Here is a 21442-nt window from a genome sequence, read left to right as displayed (position 1 = left end):
TTCCCTTCATAGGAGTTCTCTCACCTGACAAACTACTTCTGTGTGCAAAAGTTCAGTTCATTGTTAACCATAATTGGTGGAATTACAATTACATTAGGCTGTTTTAAAAAAAAGTATTGTATGTTGGTAACTTATTACAATGGACTAAAATTTCCTGTAAATTTGCACACAAACAAATGTTTAATTGGCAAGTCAACATTTTCAGCACAAAATTGCGAAAGTTTGGATGTATGTGACGACCTGTTTTCTGCCAAAATTTTCTTCAAAATCTCTATCTTTTGCTCCTTAATATAGCTCCACCTCACACAAAAATCGTGCAACTACACTGTTTCAAAATGGGTGAAATTTTAAGTTTTTAGGTTAAGGTTTTAGTCACAAGACCCAAAGTTATATTTCTGGATTTTTACAGTTTTCAGAGTTTGTTTTATATACAATATATTTCTCTTCACTCTGACCTACAATATATATGGCACACTAAAAATTGTAAAACTTCCTTTATTGCATTTCCTTAAACATGATGTGCACCTTCAAACACAAGTGCTCATACTTGGTATGAGTACCACATATGGTATAAGTTTCGTGCCCTTCTTGGACACCAATTATTTTGCGCTCATTTTACCATTCCAGAATATGCAGCGAAATAGGTGGAAATTTTGACTACAAAATAGGCTTGAATTTTGTCTGTCAAGTTTTTTTTATAACTGTTGGGGTAAAGTTTGAGAGAAATCTGTTTTTGTTAATATTGTCTCTGGTTGCATTTTATTTTTATGCTACCTAATGAACCAAAAGAAAACCTGAAGCCAATGTAGGTCTCAACCAGTTTATTATGTCTATGAAGCCTAATTCAGGAAGCATTATGCTATATGTCACTGCATAAACATATTGTTCAGCATTGTTGCTTTTACCAGAAGCAAGTTGATCTTTTCTTGCTTCCATGCTTTATAAGTTACCTCCAGCCACAAAAGTATAAGAACATCAGAATATAAGAAATAGGAGCAGGAGTAGGCCATCTAGCCCTTCGAGCTTGCCCCGCCATTCAATAAGATCATGGCTGATCTGAAGTGGCTCAGTTCCACTTTCCCGCTTTCTCCCCATAACCCTTAATCCCCTTGCCTACCAAAAACCTATCTACCCACGTCTTAAATATATTTAGCGAGGTAGCCTCCACCACTTCTACGGGCAGAGAATTCCAGAGATTCACCACCCTTTGAGTTAAGAAGTTCCTCCTCAACTCTGTTCTAAACTGCAGCACCCCCCCCCTCCCCATCTTGAGGCTGCGCCCTCTTGTCCTGCTGTCCTTTCTGAGCGGGAAGAACCTCTCCACCTCTACCCTATCCATCCCCTTTCATCATCTTATACGTCTCAATAAGATCCCCCCTCATCCTTCTAAACTCTGACGAGTACAAGCCCAGTCTATTCAGCCTGTCTTCATAGCTCAACCCTCTCAACTCCGGCATCAGCCTAGTGAATCTCCTCTGCACTCCCTCCAAGGCCAAAATATCCTTGCGCAAGTGTGGCGACCAAAACTGCACACAGTACTTCAGCTGCGGCCTCACCAGTGCCCTGCACAGTTGCAGCAAGTCCTCCCTACTTTTATATTCAATCCCCACGCTATGAAGGCCAGCATCCCATTTGCCTTCCTGACCACCTGCTGCACCTGTAGGCTGGGTTTTTGCGACTCATGCACAAGGACCCCCTGGTCCCTCTGCACCATAGCATGCTGCAGCTTTTCGCCCTCTAAGTAGTAGTCCTTCCTACTATTATTCCTGCCAAAGTGGATAACCTCACACTTGCCAACATTGTATTCCATCTGCCAGGTCCTCGCCCACTTGCTCAGCCTATCTAGATCCCTCTGCAAACTTTCTACACCCTCCGCGCAATTTGCTGTTCCACTTATCTTTGTGTCATCAGCAAATTTCGACACCTTACACTCGGCTTCCTCCTCCAGATCATCTATATAAATGGTAAATAGCTGAGGCCCCAGCACCAATCCCTGGGGCACTCCACTAGTCACCAACTGCCAATCCGAATAGCACCCATTGACACCCACTCTCTGCCTCCTATTTGACAGCCAATCCCCTATCCACGCTAACACTTTACCCCCAGCTCCATGCCCCCTAACCTTCTGTAACGATCTTTTGTGCGGCACTTAGATTTTTTAGATGTCCACTTAGATTTTTGTAGCTCTCACACCATGTGAAATTCCAGATGTCCTCTGGACTATTTTTAAAACATGGATGTCATTGCTTCAGATGAAGAGCCATAAAGTGACGATCTTGGATGAGTAAAAAGGCTCAAAATCTCCTACATCTCCTCATGATAATCATGAAGTTCATGATTTTATAGTTTAAGACTTCACTCTTAGAAATACCTGTACTAGTTGGGATATACATCGGATATTTTTGCATTCACTTGCAGTTATGGAAAATGTTTTGTGTGAACACACAGTGGTTTAAACAAAAGGACTCCAGTAGAGTGCAGCACTCACCAGGAGTGAATGCACTGCAGGAAATGTCTCATGTACAGGCTGCTGTTTCTAATGAGGAGGTAATCATGGGCTGTGCACCTATAATTTCTTGCTTGGTGCTCGTGCTGTCTGCTGGAAATTCAAAATTCATGCTAATAAAATACAATATTCATCCAGTATATATTTAAATTATAGCGATGCCCTAATTTTCTCCTTTCCTGTGTACAGTAGTACAGTTAGACTATATTGTTGTTACATAACATGTGGATCAAAGGTAGTGTTATATAGTTACAATGGACTCGATAGTTTCCTTTACTGCCAGCTGTTTTGTATTTTCATGTAAATGAAATTACCAACAGCTTTGTGTTTAATGCTATATCAATGTATGATCTCAAGGTATGATTGGCAATTTTCTTTCCCACAGGCATATGCAGTACTTGCATTTATCATCTTTCTCCCATACGTTACTCAGTGTACGCAGTGGTGTCGAAACAAAATAAAGGGTAAGTATAAGAAATGAGGATCATTGTGCAAAGCCACTTTCTGCTTGTTTTTGTAATATTGTCCCACTTAGAAATTTAAAATCTTCGGAAGGACAATTGCTATTTTGAACTGCAAGCTATCATTCCCTGCCCTACCTCCCATCATTGTCACAGTGATTGTGGGAAAATTTACAATAAAGCTCCTGTTTTTCTCTATTGAAAAATGGGGAACCATGGTTCAAGTGGTAGGACTATTCATACCAATGTTAAAGGAGTATAAATTTTACAACTGTTTTAATGGTAGTCCTGTGATTTTCCTGCTTTAAATGGAAATATGTACAAGTTGAGTGGGGAAGAGGAAATAACTTCATTTACATATTTTCTGTTTCATGCAAGGTCCAAAAGAACTTCAAAGAGTGCCATTTTACACATTTCATCCAAATGAACCACTGAGCAAGGAGCGTGTGGAAGCTTTTAGTGATGGGGTGTTTGCTATTGTGGCAACACTTATTATTTTAGATATATGGTGAGTTTTGAAAAATCTACTACAGTTGCATCATTAAACTTTTTAACTACTTTTATACTGTTAGCTAATTTTTTAAAAATTGATACAAATAGTGTCAGGTATATCGGTAGAAGCCATTAATGGACTAAAGTTAAAGATTGTTTATTATTGTCACAAGTAGGCTTACGTCAACACTGCAGTGAAATTACTATGAAAATCCCCTAGTTGCCACACTATGGCACCTGTTCGGGTACACTGAGGATAAATTTAGTATGATCAGTGCACCTAACCAGCAAGTCTTTCAAACTGTGGGAGGAAACCAGACCACCCAGAGGAAACCCATGCAGGCATAGGTAGAACATGCAGACTCCACATAGACAGTGACTGAAGTGGACAATCGAATGTGGATCCCTGGCACTCTGAGGCAGCAGTGCTAACCAGTGTGCCACCATGCCGCCCTTATTCATTCATAGTTAACACAAAGCTGTGGATTCCTAACCTCATCAAAATTGGCTTAGTAACAACTGACAAGAAGGATACTGTATTTTATCCATTACCATTTTTAATGTGTTACTCGCATTAGCACTCAGATTTAAAAAGTATGTATTTTATTTATTTTTACACACCAGTGGTGCATTATAAACTTAAACTATCATAGAACATAACAGCGCAGAACAGGCCCTTCAGCCCTCGATGTTGCGCCGACCAATTAAGAAAAAAGCAATGACCCTCTAACCTAAACCATTCCCTTTCCATCCATAAACCTACCCACGGACCTCTTAAACGCCCCCAAACTTGGCGCATCTACAACTGCAGCAGGCAGGGCATTCCATACCCTTACCGCCCTCTGCGTAAAGAACCTACCTCTGACATCCATCCTATAACTACCACCCCTTAATTTAAAGCTATGTCCCCTCGTGCTAGCTTTCTCCATCCGAGGAAAAAGGCTATCACTGTCCACCCTTTCTAACGAAAACAACCTCAAATCCCTCAGCCTCTCCTCATAGGACTTTCCCTCCATACCAGGCAACATCCTGGTAAACCTCCTCTGCACCTTCTCCAATGCCTCCACATCTTTCTTATAATGTGGGGACCAGAACTGTACACAATACTCCAAGTGCGGCCGCACCAGAGTTTTGTACAGTTGCAACATGATGTTGCGGCTCCGAAATTCAATCCCCCTACCAATAAACGCCAAGACACTGTATGCCTTCCTAACAACCTTATCGACTTGATTTCCAACTTTCAGGGATCTATGCACATATACACCTAGATCCCTCTGTTCGTCAACACTATTCAGAGTCCTACCATTAGCCCTATACTCTACACATTTGTTATTCCTGCCAAAGTGAATTACCTCACACTTTTCCGCATTAAACTCCATTTGCCACCTCTCGGCCCAGCTCTGCAACTTGTCCAAGTCTCTCTGTAAACTATGACACCCCTCTTCACTATCTACCACTCCTCCGACTTTGGTGTCATCAGCAAATTTACTAATCCATCCTTCTATACCCTCATCCAGATCATTTATAAAAATTACAAACAGCAGTGGCCCCAAAACAGATCCCTGAGGCACACCACTTGTAACCGAACTCCATGACGAATACTTTCCATCAACCACCACCCTCTGTCTTCTATCAGCTAGCCAATTCCTGATCCAATTAACTAAATCACCCTCAATCCCATACATCTGCATTTTCTGCAGAAGCCTTCCATGGGGAACCTTATCAAACGCCTTACTAAAGTCCATATATACCACGTCAACTGCCTTACCCCCATCCACCTCTTTGGTCACTTTTTCAAAAAACTCAATAAGGTTAGTAAGGCACGACCTACCCTTCACAAAACTATGCTGACTATCTCCAATCAATTCATTACTCTCTAAATAACTATAAACCCTATCCCTAATAATTTTTTCTAATACTTTGCCCACAACAGAAGTAAGACTCACCAGTCTATAATTCCCAGGAAAGTCTCTATTCCCCTTCTTAAACAATGGGACAACATTCGCTATCCTCCAGTCTTCTGACAGTATACCTGTGACCAACGACGACCTGAAGATCAGAGCCAGGGGCTCTGCAATCGCCTCTCTTGCCTCCCAGAGAATCCGAGGGTAAATCCCGTCCGGCCCAGGGGCCTTATCTGTTTTCAAACCCTCAAGAATATCTAGCACATCCTCCTTATCTACTTCAATACTATCCAGTTTACAACCCTGTAACCCAGTGTTCTCCACAACTACATTTACGTCTCCCTGCGTGAATACCGAAGAGAAATATTTGTTCAGTGCCTCTCCAATCTCTTCCAATCTCTATTGTCACACAAGAAAAGAATACAGGGATATTTTGACCACATCATGGCAGGGCACAAATGCTTGGCAATATTTTTTATAATAGAGGTGTTGTGAAAATGTTTAATTTCATGATTCATATAAGAACATAAGAACTACGAGCAGGGGTAGGCCATCTGGCTGATCTTTTTGTGGACTCAGCTCCACTTACCTGCCCACTCACCATAATCCTTAATTCCTTTACTGTTCAAAAATTTGTCTATCCTTGCCTTAAAAATATTCAATGAGGTAGCCTCAACTGTTTCACTGAGCAGGAAGTTCCACAGGTTCACAATCCTTTGTGTGAAGAAGTTCGTCCTCAACTCAGTCCTAAATCTGCTCCCCCTTATTTTGAGGCCATGCCCCCTAGTTCTAGTTTCATCTGCCAGTGGAAACAACTTCTCTGCTTTTATCTTATCTATTTCCTTCATAATCTTATATATGTTTCCATAAGATCTCCCCTCATTCTTCTGAATTCCAATGAGTTTGGCCCAGTCTACTCAGTCTCTGGTCATAAGCCAACCCTCTCAACTCCGGAATCAACCCTAGTGAATCTCTTCTGTACGCCGTCCAGTGCTAGTACACCCTTTCTCAAGTAAGGAGACCAAAACTGTACACAGTACTCCAATTGTGGCCACACCAGCACCTTATGCAACTGCAGTAAAACCTCTCTGTTTTAAATTCCATTCCTCTAGCAATGAAGGACAAAATTCTATTTGCTGCCTTAATTATCTGCAAACCAACTTCTTGTTAAATTTTTAACTTTTTGACAATGAAGTGACAGTGACACAGTTCCAAGTCAGGATGATGCAGTTGACGGTGCTCCCATGGATCTGCTGCTCTTTGAGGTGGCAGAGGTCATGGATTTGTAAGGTGCTGTCCAAGGAGCCTTGGAAAGTTGCTGCAGTGTATCTTGTAGATGACACACTGTGATGCCGCTCTACGTTGGTGGTGGAGGGAGTGAATGTTGAAGGTGGGGCTGCTTTGTCCTGGCTGATGTTGAGCTTCTCAAGTGCTGTTGGAGCTGCACTCATCCAGGCAAGTGGAGGGTTTTCAGTCACATTCCTGAGTTATGCCTTGTAGTTGGTGGACAGGCTTTGGAGAGTCAGGGGATGAGTTGCTGTCCGCAGGTGTGGCCTCACCAGCATCCTATAAGCTGCAACATAACCTCACTGTTTTTAAACTCCATCTCAGTAACAGTGAAGGACAACATTCCATTTGCCTTCTTAATTACCTGCTGCACCTGCAAACCAACCCCTTGTGATTCTTGCACAAGGATACCTAGGTCCCTCTGCACAGCAGCATGCTGCAATTTTTTTACCATTTAAATGATAGTCCATGTGTTGTAAGAATATAACTCAGTTTTGGGGAAATTGGATTTTTAAATTTAAGGTAAGTGGGGAACAAAACCTGGGTTTGAAAACTGGTAAAGACTCCAAAGATAATTGCCATTCGAGTGGTAGTTCATGTTCATTTAAAGGGGATACAGCTAGAAGTGTGAAACAGTAAACAATATGTGCCTCCTTCTACAGTTGTCTTCATAAGTGGTTTAAACAATTATTGTGGACCCCGGATCAAAGAAAGGTTTGGAAGCAGCAGGAAAACAAAGGAAGTTCTTAAGTATCCACATACTTTTCAGATCTCAGGACTGGTTTAGAAATTATGGCCTGAATTTCATGCCTGTCAGGTGTGTATTTGGTCCTGAATGGTATAGAAACATAGAAAAACTACAGCACAAACAGGCACTTTGGCCCACAAGTTGCGCCGATCATATCTCTACCTACTAGGCTTATGTATAACTCTCAATCCTATTAAATCCCATGTACTCATCCAGAAGTCTCTTAAAAGACCCTATCAAATTTGCCTCCACCACCACCAACAGCAGCCAATTCCACTCACCCACCACCCTCTGAGTGAAAAAATTATCCCTGACATCTCCTCTGTGCCTACTTCCCAACACCTTAAACCTGTGTCCTTTTGTGGCAGCCATTTCAGCCTTGGGAAAAAGCCTGTGAGAATCCACCTGATCAATAGCTCTCAACATCTTATACACATCTAATCAGGTCACCTCTCACCCTTCGTCTCTCCAAGAAGACCGAGCTCTCTCAACCTATCCTCGTAAGGCATGCCACCCAATCCAGGCAACATCCTTGTAAATCTCCTCTGCACCTTTTCAATGGCTTCCACATCCCTCCTGTTATAAGGTGACCAGAACTGAGCACAGTACTCCAAGTGGGGTCTGACCAGGATCTTATAAAGCTGCAGCATTACCTCCCAACTCCTAAACTCAACTCCTTGATTGATGAAGGCCAGTACACCACACACCTTCTTAACCACATCTTCTACCTGCGAAGCCGATTTGAGAGTCCTATGGACCCAGACCCCAAGATCTTTCTGATCTTCCACACTGCTAAGAGTCTTACCCTTAATATTATATTCCTTCATCCCATTTGACCTGCCAAAATGTACCACTACACATTTATCCAGGTTAAAGTCCATCTGCCACTTCTTCGCCCAGTCCTGCATCCTATTTATGTTACGCTGCAACTTCTGACATCCCTCCAAACTATCCACAGCACCTCCAACCTTCGTGTCATCGGCAAACTTACCAACCCATCCCTCCACTTCCTCATCCAAGTCATTTATAAAAATCACAAACAGCACAGGTCCCAGAACAGATCCCTGGGGCACTCCACTGGTGACCGACCTCCATGCAGATAAAGACCGATTTACAACCACTCTTTGCCTTCTGTGGACAAGCCAGTTCTGGATCCACAAGGCAACATCCCCTTGGATCCCATGCCTCCTCACTTTCTCAATAAGTCTTGCATGGAGGACCATGGGGTATGTGAAATCTGCTCCCAGATGACATTGCGCTGCAAGCATTGTCTCATATTGGGTGACAAATTAAGACCTGTCCAGCATGAGACATATCCTCTGATTGGGCTGACGATCCGGGCAGGCGCTGGGTACAAATGGAGACCCGGTAGGGAAATTAAGAATTGCAGAAAGAGGTCACTGATGGCTGCCAGGAGTTGTGGGTAAGGGTAAAGGAATTGACCTGTTGGAAGTCGTGGCCTCTGCACCTGGTGGGCCTGGAAGACAGGAGGCCAAGTCAATTCAGCACTTTGCACCCTGTTTCTCAGACAAATGCTTAGTCATACCGGTCGACGAGATTAGTGCCAACCATTATGTTCGAATGCCAAGGAATTCACAATGCTACCACATCTAACAAAGAAAGCCAAGGCAGAGGTGGCTATCTAGATCAGCGGGCATGACGTGGTGTGTGACAGTAGGATACATTGCCACAGAAAGTTTACTGCTCTTCTACACAGTGAGTACAAAGTTGGCATGGAACTGTGTGGAGTTGTGTAGTCACATGGCTGTTTCTGATGATGCTCAGGGGTGTAAGAGAGTGTGTGCCAACTGGCTTTTTAAACTGAATTCAAATTCTCAAGAGCCATGGTCAGATTCACACTTGTGTTCTGTGTATTATTAGTCCAGTCCTTTGAATTATTATTCCAGTAACACAAACTATTTAAATTTGGAGTCTGGAGGACCATTTTTCAACAATTATATGTTGTAAGAAAAGTAAGCTATCCATTAATAAGGTCACTATATTTGAGAAAATGTTTGGTTAAAACTCTTGATTTAACACTCAGTTTATAACAGTGACATTGAACGTAAATCATGGATTGATAATTTGCAACATCTATGTTATTTGCTTGTAAACACTCTGGTAATTCTGCGATTGGACACATTTGCTAAATAACCTCTGCACTAAAATTTATGCTGACAACCATCTTAAGATTCAGCCAAACTCACAGTGTGTCACATTTTCATGTACTGGAAGCTACAAGTATTAATACACAAGACCCTGTTCTTTGCAGGCAGAAAAAAAAATCCACAGTTGTGCTATTTCAGCTAAATAAAAAAAGTTACAGCCATTTACTGACAGGGCAGTGTCTTGACTAGTCAGGGTCAAACTGCCTGGTTTAAATTTCAAGCAATGTTTGGCAGTTAACCATCAGTCACTTGGTGCATTCTCCATGGCAGCGCCTCTATCTATCGGACCCAACTTGTCAACTAATCAGCACTTCTTTCCCATATGTTATAAATTATTGCTTTCCCGTTATCAGTATTCTTGCAAAGTGTCCTGATAATTGCAAGATAAAAAGCTTCAACTTGTCTTGTTATTTCAGCAGTATGGAAATTCTGTACTACCAAATGGCTATTAAAACACGTCTTGTATACCCATATTCTTTGAGTTCTGTACACTCCAGTTGGTCCAAAACTCTATTATGTCATGTATTGCTTCTCACTCATCACTTCTCTTTGTGGAGATCCATATTTGCTTCCTCAACCTCAAGTTCATCACATTTAAAATCCTCACCACCTACAAATTCAGACATGTTCTCCGCACCTTCCTTCCTCGCTATGTCCATCCCCAAATTCTCTATCGCACTAACTCATTAAATCCCTTTACCATTTTATTTCTCGTTCCACCTTTATTCCCTAAGCCTTCTGTCAACTTTTCTTATCTCTGTCTTCCTGACTAAGAATCTGTTTATCTTAGTTCTGTTTATTTGTGAGACATCGAGGATGTTTTTGTGATAAATGCAAAATATAAAAGTTTCTTGTTATATAACATTAGCCATGAAGTGAAATAATGTCTTTACTTATGTTCTTAGAACTTTGTTGACATATTCTTGTTGCAGTGAGGACAATGTTCCTGACAGTAAAGAAGTTGCAGAGAAATTCAATGGCAAGCTTATTGAAGCACTTAGTGAGTATGGTCCAGAGTTTTTGGCTTATTTTGGTTCATTCGTGACTGTTGGCCTTCTCTGGTTTGTTCACCATTCACTTTTTCTATACATCACTAAGTCAACAAGACTGATGGGGCTCCTGAACACAATATCACTGGCTTTCGTTGGTGGTCTTCCATTGGCCTTTCGGCTCACACATGAATTTGCCGCCAATTCACGTAATGAACTTGAGGCCATTCAAATCAGTTGTGTTATCATTTTTCTTGCAAGTCTCTTTCAGTTTGCAATATGGGCTGCAGCACTTTACAATGAAAAGGAAACCTTACATCACCATATTCGATATGGGGGCAAAGAACATGCATTTATGTTTGCCAAGCTTTCACTTTACCCTTCTGTGGCCTTTGTTACATTCTGTCTTACCTATGTTTTAAGTAAATTTAGTACTGAAATTTTCCATTTGATGCAAATTATTGTTCCTTTTGCATTTGTGCTTTTACGGATCATTGTCCAAATTGTCCTGGCTATTCTGGCGTGGTTATTCAGTCGTTTAAAGCCCAGGACTTCAGTATTAACAGAGGAAGAAGAATCTGCAATTTCTGTAAGTGAGGTTGCATCGTAACCACTTTCTGTTCCAGAATACCCAGATGCAGAGCACATGGTTTAAAACATGAAGTCTGTTTGTAGTCATTTGCCCCGCTTCCACAATTACTATAAGAAATCTCTCAACACCAGGTTGAAGTCCAACAGGTTTATTAGGAATCGTGGAGCACTGCTCCTTTATCAGGTGAGTAATGAAGGAGCAGCACTTGAAAAGCTCATGATCCCAAATGAACCTGTTGGACTTCAACTTGGCGTTGTGAGACTTCTTACCATACCCACTCAAATCCAAAGCCGGCATCTCCACATCATCACGATTATTGTGTTTGTGTAGCACTTCAGCACTTCAAAGCCCATCCAAATCAACTATTGGATAGAAATAAAATATACAATTGTACAATCCTGTTATGTGCCAACATTTACCAAGGAAATGATAGAAAGTGACTTTTGTTGGTTATCAATATAATGTTACATATTTTGTTCATAAATTTTGTTTTCCTTTTGGTGTTTTTGAAAGTTGATTAATTTTGTGATGGTGTAGTTTCATTTTTTAAAATTTTCAGAAATGATTTTTACATTATGTAAAGTTTCAATTGTGTCCCTTTGTTTTACTTAAACAGTATTTGATTCTTAATTACCTTCATTATTGTGCTTTTCTAAAAACAAATTGTACACAATATTATTCTTAACCCAGAATGTCAAATCGTGTAGAAGTCAGTTACCAAAAGTGTTTAGTTTTATTGCTTGTATGTTACATTCCTTAAGGACCAAACACTCCTAAAATGAACATTCTGTTGACTTGATACAAATAATTCTTTAACAAACTAATAATCTGCATATTCCACAGAGTAGTCTATCATTCCAAATGCCTGTTTGAGTATGTCCTTATTTAAATGGTTGTTCAGTGTCACTTAAATGGTGTTGTTGCAGCTATAAAGCTAAGTAATCTGAAAAGTCATGGAAATAAATGCAGGATAAACAGTGTATTTAATAGAATTCTTCAAATAAACGTGAAAAATCTCTTGCACTTTGGAATGAAATTATGTAAACTGCTACAGCAGCTCTTAGCCTTTAACTTAAAATTCTGAAATGAAGCAATTGTTAAAATGTCACTTTATCCTTTGTATACGTTGAACTTTTAAAATACTTGTCTCCTGATGTTGGTCATTCTGAAAGCCGTTAAAATTTAAACCTACAATATGTTGCTGATAATATATGTTTGTGACATCTTTAAATAAATTCTATTTGTTTGTACTATATGGTATTGTTTCCTTTTCCTACCAAAGAAAATTCATGAAAAGTCTTTCTTATTGAGATTTTCATTAGTAAAGAGGGCTCACTCATTTAAGATTGAGATGAGGAGAATTATTTTTGAGGTTTGTAAGTCTCTGGAACTCTGTTCCTCAAAAGGCAATGGACGCAGGGTCTTTGAATATTTTTAAAGCTAGATAAATTTTTGATTAACGAGGGTGAAACCATTATCGGGGGTAAGCAGGATTGTAGGATTGAGGTTGCAATCAGATCAACCATGATTTTTTTGCATTGTGGAGCAAGCTTGGGGGGCCAGGTGGCTTACACATGTTCCTAATTTGTTAATAAGAATTAAATAGTGTTTTACAGCTAGCATATGTTGCAATAACCAAATAGATTACACGATGTGAATATTTAAGGCAAAGCTGTCTCCTCCAATCCAAATCTCCCTTCTGATCTTCAGTTCTTTCTCTGTCAGCTTTGAATGAATCAGCTGAGGAGATCATGTAGTTTGCATGGCCAAGTTGAGGATATAAAACTTCTTTAAATTGATGCTGTCCTTGTTATCACTTATTCCAGGATTTTGAGTGAGCAGCATTGAAGGATCTGCGATAATGTTCCAAATCAGAATGATGTGTGACTTTAGAGGGGGACCTTCAGGTTGCGCTGTTCATATGCAACTGCCACCCTTGCCCTTCTAAGTGATAGAAGCCATGGGTTTGAAAGGTGCTGCTGAAGAAGCCCTGTGGAGTTGCTTCAATGCATATTCTAAGCTGGATGGGCTGCATTTAACAGAGCCAAAACAAATTTCCTTTCAGGGCAATTTACTAGTGCTATTGAGGAGGATTTAAACTGACTTGGCAGGTGTGTGGGAACCAGAAGGTATTATCAAGGGGCACATAATACGGGGAAAGATAGATAGCACTAGAGTAGGAAATAGTATGTTGTTACCTCCGTTCAGAATAATGGAGGAGGCAATAAAGTCTACATTAAATTGCATCCTTGATTTGGCCTGTGATTCGTTCAAAGCCGGCAGATAAAGAATTAAAGATCAGGGAGATTAAACAACATTCAAGTAATCAAATTGATTGTTTACCATGTATATGAACGCATGGCGTGTGATATTGAGGGAAGTGAGTGTAAGTTATTAAGACAATAGTTAATTTTCCAATCTTCCTTAGACTTTGGTAGTGGATGACTACTGGATGAGAATTGCAAATGTTATACCTTTATTCATAAAGGGTGTAAAGATAAACCCAATACCCACAGGCCAGTCGGTTTCACCTTGATGGTGGGGAAGCTTCTAAAAATGATAATTTGGGAGAAAATTTATATTCATTTGGGCAAATGTACATTAATTAAAGAAAGCCAGCATGGATTTGTTAAAGGCAAATTGTATTTAACTAACTTGCTTGAGTTTTTTATGAGGAAACTGATGAGGGTAATGCTGTTGATATGGACTTTCAGAAGTATTTGATAAACTTGCACAACAGACTTGAGAGCAAAGCTCGAGCTCATGGAATAAAAGGGACAGATGCAGCATCAATATGAAATTGGCTGAGTGACAGGAAACAGATCATAGTGATTAATGGATCTTTCTTGGACTAGACAAAAGGTTTATTGTGGAGTTCTTCAGTGGTCAGTTTCAGAAGTCACATCCGTGATGTATATTAATGACTTAGACCTCAGTGTACCAGGCACAATTTCAAAATTTGCAGAAGATACAAGACTTGAAATATTGTGAACTGTGAGGAGGATAGTGTAGAACCTCAAAAGAACATAGGTTAGTGGAAAGGACAGACAAGTGGCAGATGAACTTTCATGCAAAGGAGTGCGATATAATTCATTTTGGTAGGAATTGTGGTACAATTTCACAGTAACTTCATTGCAATGTTAATGTAAACTTACTTGTGACTAATAAATTAACTTTAACTTTAAAGGATACAATACTAAACGGGATGCAGGAGTAAAGGAGTTTGCATGTATTTGTGCATAAATCATTGAAGGTGGCAGGACAGGTAGAGAGGGTAAGCAATAAAGCATACAGCACCCTAGGCTGTATTAATAGGAGCATTGAGTACAAAAGCAAAGAAATTGCTTAAACTTGTATAGAATACTTGTTTATTTTCAGCTGGAGTATTATGTCCAGTTCTGGGCACCACAATTTAGGAAACTTATAAAGATATTAGAAAGTGTGTAGAAAAGATGCACAAGAATGGTTCTAGAGATGACAACCTGCAGTTATGAAGGTAGATTAGAAAAGTTGGGACTGCTTACGTTGAAGAAGGAAGGGTTGAGGAGATTTGATAAAAGTAAATCAAAATCTTGATGTCTGAACAGAGTAGATGGGGAAAGCTATTTCCATTAATGGAAGGATTGAGAACGAAAGAGCATGGATTTAAGGTAATTGGGAAAAGAAGCAATGCCAACAGGTAAAACTTAGGATCTGGAATGCACTGCCGTTGAGTTTAGTGGAGGCAGATTCAATTGAGACTTTGAAGAGAGAATTGGATTATTCACCGGACTTGTCCCAAGGATGGCATGAGTGTCTTATAAAGAGAGATTAAGCAAACTAGGCCCGTATTCTCTAGAGTTATGAAGATTGAGACATGATCTCATTGAAACCAACAAAATACTTAAAGGAATACATCTGGTAGATGCAGGTAAGATGCTTCCCTTGGTGATGTCACTTAGGGCTGAAATGAGAAATTTCTGTACACAGAAAGTCATGAATCTTTGGAATTCTCTCACCCAGCGGGCTGTGGAAGCTCAGTCACTGAGTATGTTTAAGCTAGAAATTGATTTTGATTAACAATAAATAAAGGGATAGGGAGATAGAGTATGTAAAAGGCATTGAAGGGTCCGATCAACCATGATCATATTGAATGGCAGAGCAGGCTGGATGAGCTGAATGATTTACTCCTGTTCCTATGTTCTCTGGAAAAAGAAAATGTGCAAGACTATGGGGAGAAGACAGATGAGTCCCACTAGGTGAATTGCTCCTTGGGAGAGCAGCCCAGACATGACGGGCTGAGTGGCTCCTTGCTGTAATCATTCTGTGGTACATACTGGTACCACATCGCATTAGTGATGGTTGGAATGAGTGTTTAAGATGGTGGAAGGGATGATAATCAAGTGGGGACTGCTTTGTCCTGATTGGTGTCGATCCAATGAGCTGCACTCATCCAATCAGGTGGACCGTATCTGATCACATTCCTGACTTGTGTCCTGTAGATTGTGTACAGGCTCTGTGGAGTTCGGAGATGAGTATGTGGAATACCTAGTCTCTGACCTGTTCTGGAACGTCATGATGTGGAGATGTCGTCGTTGGACTGGGGTAAACACAGAAGTCTCACAACACCAGGTTAAAGTCCAACAGGTTTATCTGATAGTAAACGCCACAAGCTTTTGGAACGCTGTTCCTTCGTCAGGTGAGTGGAGTGTTTTATTCAAACAGGGCATATAAAGGCGCACATAGTTTATAGAATATTGATTAGAATGCGAGTCTTTACAGCTAATCTGCTAATCAAGTCTTAAAGGTGTAGACAATGTGAGTAGAGATAGCATTAAGCTTAGGTTAAAGAGATGTTATTGTCTCCAGAGAGCACAGAAGCTACAACATCTTTTCCGGAGCCTTCAACATGTCATTGATGAAGACGAACATCTCGCCAGGGCCATCCCCACACCCCTACTTCTTGCCTTCAAACAACCGCACAACCTCAAACAGATCATTGTCTGCAGCAAACTACCCAGCCTTCAGCAGAACAGTGACCACAACACCACACAACCCTGCCACAGCAACCTCTGCAAGACATGCTGGATCATCGACATGGATGCCATCATCTCACGTGAGAACACCATCCACCAGGTACACAGCACATACTCTTGCAACTTGGCCAACATTGTCTACCTAATACGCTGCAGCAAAGGATGTCCCGAAGCATGGTGCGTTGGGGAGACCATGCAGACGCTATGACAATGGATGAATGAACACCATTTGATAATTACCAGGCATGACTGTTCCCTTCCTGTTGGCGAACACTTCAGCGGTCACGGGCATTTGGCCTCTGATCTTCGGGTAAATGTTCTCCAAGGCAGTCTTCATGACACACAACAGCGCAGAGTCACTGAGCAGAAACTGATAGCCAAGTTCTGCACACATGAGGACGGCCTCAACTGGGATCTTGGGTTCATGGCGCACTATCTGTAACCCCCATGACTTGCCTGAACTTGCAACATCTCACTTACTGTTCTGTCTGGAGACAATACACATCTGTTTAACCTATGCTTCATGCTATCTCCACTTACATTGTCTGCACCTTTAAGACTTGATAGCAGATTAGCTGTAAAGATTTCCGTTCTAATCAGTATTCTGTAAACTGTATGTGCCTTTATATGCCCTGTTTCTGAACAGAACTCTCCACTCATCTGATGAAGGAACAGCGTTCCAAAAGCTTGTGTGTTTACTATCAAATAAACCTGTTTGACTTTAACCTGGTGTTGTGAGACTTCTTACTCTGTTCTGGAACCACAGTATTTATATGGTTGTTCCATTTAAACATTTAGTCAGTGGTGGCTTCCAGGATACTGATTTGGGGAACTCAATTATGGTAATTCCACTGAATATACTGGGGCTGAGATGATTGGCCTCCAACGGCTACAACAATCTTCCTTTGTGTTAGATATGACTGCAACCTGTGGATGGTTTTCACCTGCTCCCCCATTGCCTTCAATTTAACAAGGATTCCTTGGTGCCACAATCAGTCAAACACTGTCTTTATATCAAGTGCAACCTTTTGAATTCAGCTTTTTTATCCATTTTTGGGTCAAGGCTTGAATGAGGTCAGGAGCCAAGTGGCCTGGACGCAGCCTAAACTGAACATTGATAAGCAAGTTATTGGTTAATATGTAGTACTTGTTAGCAATACCTAAAACATCTATGCTTTACAGGGCAATGGAACAGACAACATTTGCTCCAATGTAGCTGAACTCCAAGCCCTTAGCTTCAGATTTTCTGCCCCTGCTGTTTCCAATTAGGAGAGGACTTTACAGGAAGCTGACCAATCTTGTGCATTTTATACTATAATTCAAAGTGCATAACTTTGCGTATTTGGCCCCACAACAAGAACATAACAATCCACCAGTGTTTATATATGGTCAGTCCCATTTTCTTTCTTCACAGCCATACCACAACCTTTTGGGGAAAAAGTACGCACAGTGGGACAAAGAGCTTCAGTACAGTGTGTCACCAAGAATGGCATGAAACAAGCAGCAGCCCTGTTATACATACTTTGGATGTGAGATAGAAAGGGATCACAATGTAAATCACTACATCACTGTTGTGAAAGGGACAGAGGTTATAACTGATGAAGGGTTGGATATTGTTGGGTGAAAGCTTAATATAGTCATTAGCTTTGAATTATTTTGCAATTCCAACTTCATGGGAACCGTACAAAAAAATTGATATTTCTAATTAAGAACATTGTTCCTGTCCTTCGCTACCTTGCAAAACATATAAAAAGCATATGTGAGCAGTGTCATGGAGCAGACACTCAATTATGCACTAAAGGTGGTTGATCAGGAAGACCAGAGAGGCACTTGCAGAGACAGCTTTAAGCCCGTAAATTAGAGTCAAGCTCAGCATCTTTCAAGAATATTGTTACTGATGCAAAATGTGGGCATCTAAAAACCAAACACGCAATGAAGGTCAGCTTAAACACAATTTGCATCTCACACAGAAAAATTGGCAGAATTCTTTCAAAAACCTTGTACAAGTGCACACAGTATGCTGGTGTAGATTAGTTACCTGAAGGACTTGGCCATTAACTGTCACAAAGGAGCATCAAAGTACCTTTGAAGTTATAGCTAGCAATTTTCCATCAAGTGCTTCTGTGACAATGGCAGCTGAAATTAATAAATGCCTGTGCCCTCATACCCAGAACAAAATAACCTCTCTTTGCAGTTGTATTTATGGCATCTTTAATGTATGTAGCATGCATGGGTGGCACGGTAGCACAGTGGTTAGCACTGTTGCTTCACAGCTCCAGGGTCCTGGGTTCGATTCTCGGCTCGGGTCACTGTCTGTGTGGAGTTTGCACATTCTCCTCGTGTCTGTGTGGGTTTCCTCCAGGTGCTCCGGTTTCCTCCCACAGTCCAAAGATGTGCGAGTTAGGTTGATTGGCCATGCTAAGAAATTGCCCCTTAGTGTCCAGGGTGGCAGAGGTTAGAGGGATTAGTGGGTATAATATGTAGGGATATGGGGGTAGGGTCTGGGTGGGATTGTGTTCGGTGCAGACTTGGTGGGCCGAATGGCCTCTTTCTGCACTGTAGGGTTCTATGATCTATGATCCAAGATGCTTCTCCAATGGAAATTGACAGATGAGCACATGTAAAGCCACAGAAAAAAGTTTAGGAGGGCTAACTGAAGGGGTGCTCAAAGAGATGGGTCTTTTAAAAGTGAAGAGGTGTAGGGATTTAAGGAGGAAATTCTAAGAAGTTAATCTAAGATGGCTGGAGACTCTGGCCGATGGGCAGGAGTGCACAAAAGGCTAGTCATTGGAGTATATGGCATATTGAGGTAAATAATAAAAGTATTCATATGACATCCTCTCAGGAAGCTTTTATAACATTCAAAAAGTACCCCACTTTAAAGGAATATACCAGAAATACTACATAGCACCAGTCCCACTGTTACCCTAAGGGATAACAGTGGTATATCTAAACAGGTGCCTCTTCACCACCAACTCAAGGGCAGTGAGGGGTGGATAATGAATGTTGGCCTAGTCAGAGATGTGAAAGAATGAAACAAAATACAGTCAATATTACTTAATAATAAAAATAGAAAATACTGGAAAAATCCTTCAATTCTGATCAAGGGTCATTAACCTGAAACCTATTTCTATCTGCAATCACTGCCTGACCTGCGGGAGTATTTCAAATATTTCTGTTATTTCAGATAAGCAGCATATTGTATTTTACATATTATTTGGTGTTATTTCACAAAGCTTATCAAGGCAGAGATTGCAGACATTTTTAAAATTACTTATAAGAAAAGAACAGGATTAAGAAATGTTTGTAAAGCGCACGAAACAAAACAAACAGGTTTTTAGAGTTCATGGCATTATTCAAGGTAGTTGTGCGAGTCTCAAGGGAAAAACTTCAACAAGAACTGCCAACCGAAAGGTGTTGTTCTGTTTCTGGTGCTTTCTGTGATGAGGCTTGTCAACGCTGAAGAACATCCAACTTGCAGTTCAAACCTCAGAACTATTGTTTAAGTAGTTTAAACATCTGAATGTTAAATTTCCAATCTCTCAAGTTGCCTCATTTGATGCTGCTTGATGTGGTATATTGGAGTTGTGTAATGGTGTCACAAGTCTTGTTTCAAGCAGGTAATACAAATCCCTAAGGAACTAATCATTCAAACAGCTGTCACCCTGGAAAAGTTGTGGAAGTAATGGTTCTCTTGGGATTTGTGTGTTTAGATGCTACTTGGAAAACATGTCTAATCCATTGCTTGTGTGAGCTCCATTTCAGAATTCAGGGAGTATTATCCATTTCTACTAATGAGCTCCATGGATTTCTTGCTGTTGGCTGAAACCACATGGGTGCAATTGATGATGCCACATACTTATGAATACTTTTTAAGAGAACTATGCTTGCCTCTCCATCTCCTACTGCCTCACTACAATGGTGTCATGTTGAGACATCTATAAATAAATGATAGAATCCCAAATGGTGTCCCACAATCCCAAACGGTGTCCCAGTAAAGAATAGCCTGTTAAAATATTGCTTTCCAGTGAGATTGTTTATGCTAGGCACACTGCTTGGGATAGAGGGGAGATCTTTTGGTCTTTCTATGGAATAGAACCTCTCTGGCCCTTCTACCTCATCCTCCTCTTCCAACATGTTGACCAAAGCAGTATTTGTGCTACACACCAATTAGAACTAATTAATGTATAACACAGTAGCCATGATTCTTAGAGTGATGGACTTTCCCTTCCTGCCACCTGAAGAGTTAGTGGGGAACACATCCCCACTGATGCTGCCTGCCCCGCAGGAGTTTCACTTCCCAGTGAGTTTCAGTTGCCTCAAGTTGGAAGTTCTGCCCTTCACCCGTGAGGAGTTCTAAAGAACATTACAGCACAGGAACAGGCCTTTCGGCCCTCCAAAATTGCATCGATCATGCTGCCCATCTGAAGTAAAACACCCTACCCTTCTGGGGACCATATCCCTCTACTTCCATCCTATTCATGTACTTGTCAAGACACTCTTTAAAAGTCACTACCATAGCCACCTCAACTACCTCCCCCATCAACGAGTTCCAGGCACCCACTACTCTGTGTAAAAAATCTGCCTCATACATCTCCTTTAAACCTTGCCCCTTGCACCTTAAACCTATGTCCCCTAGTAATTGACTCTTCCACTCTGGGAAAAGCTTCTAACTATCCACTCTGTCCATGCCTCTCATAATCTTGTAGAGTTCTATCAGGTCGCCCCTCAACCTCCGTCGCTCCAGTGAGAACAAATCAAGTTTCTCCAACCTCTCCTCATAGCTAATGCCCTCCATACCAGGCAACATACTGGTAAATATTTTCTGTACCCTCTCCAAAGCCTCCACATCCTTCTGGTAGTATGGCGACCAGAATTGAACACTATATTCCAAGTGTGGCCTAACTAAAGTTCTATAAAGCTGCAACATGACCTGTGGTTGCTCCCTCTCCCCTTTCCCCCTCCCCACCCACTCTCCCCATGCCCCCTCCACCCCCTCTTGTCCCCTCCCCCCCCTCTTGTCCCCTCCCCCCTCCTCCTCCTACCCCTTCTCCCCCTTCCTACCCCCTCCCACCCCTTCTCCCCCTTCCTACCCCCTCCCACCCCTTCTCCCCCCTCCCATGTCCTCTCCCCGACGCCCCCTCTCCCCCCTTTCTCCCCCCTTTCTCCCCCTCATCCCCGCCCCTTCTCGCCCCCCTCCTGTCCTCCTCCTCTCCCCTCCAGCTCCCCTCCCTCTCCTCCCTCCTCTCCTCCCTCCTCTCTCCACCCCATCTCTCCTCC

At 41.4% G+C, this 21442-nt stretch overlaps 1 protein-coding gene across 1 annotated transcript in view; it reads left to right on the top strand.

The window, feature by feature from the left end:
- Positions 1–12398, top strand: part of tmem175 (transmembrane protein 175) — a 36790-nt gene extending 24392 nt beyond the window's left edge. The window contains exons 8-10 of the mRNA XM_080191159.1: positions 2892–2970; positions 3346–3475; positions 10499–12398. Coding sequence (XP_080047285.1) covers positions 2892–2970; positions 3346–3475; positions 10499–11165 — 876 coding nt within the window. The 3' untranslated portion in view covers positions 11166–12398. The remainder of the gene's footprint in view (positions 1–2891; positions 2971–3345; positions 3476–10498) is intronic.
- The last annotated feature ends 9044 nt before the right edge of the window (positions 12399–21442 follow it).

This window comes from Carcharhinus amblyrhynchos, chromosome 1 (genome assembly GCF_965287045.1).
Source record: "Carcharhinus amblyrhynchos chromosome 1, sCarAmb.v2.hapA, whole genome shotgun sequence".
Classification (NCBI taxonomy): Eukaryota; Metazoa; Chordata; class Chondrichthyes; order Carcharhiniformes; family Carcharhinidae; genus Carcharhinus; species Carcharhinus amblyrhynchos.
Note: the sequence above shows the minus strand (reverse complement) of the source record. Positions and strands in the feature narration are given on the sequence as shown.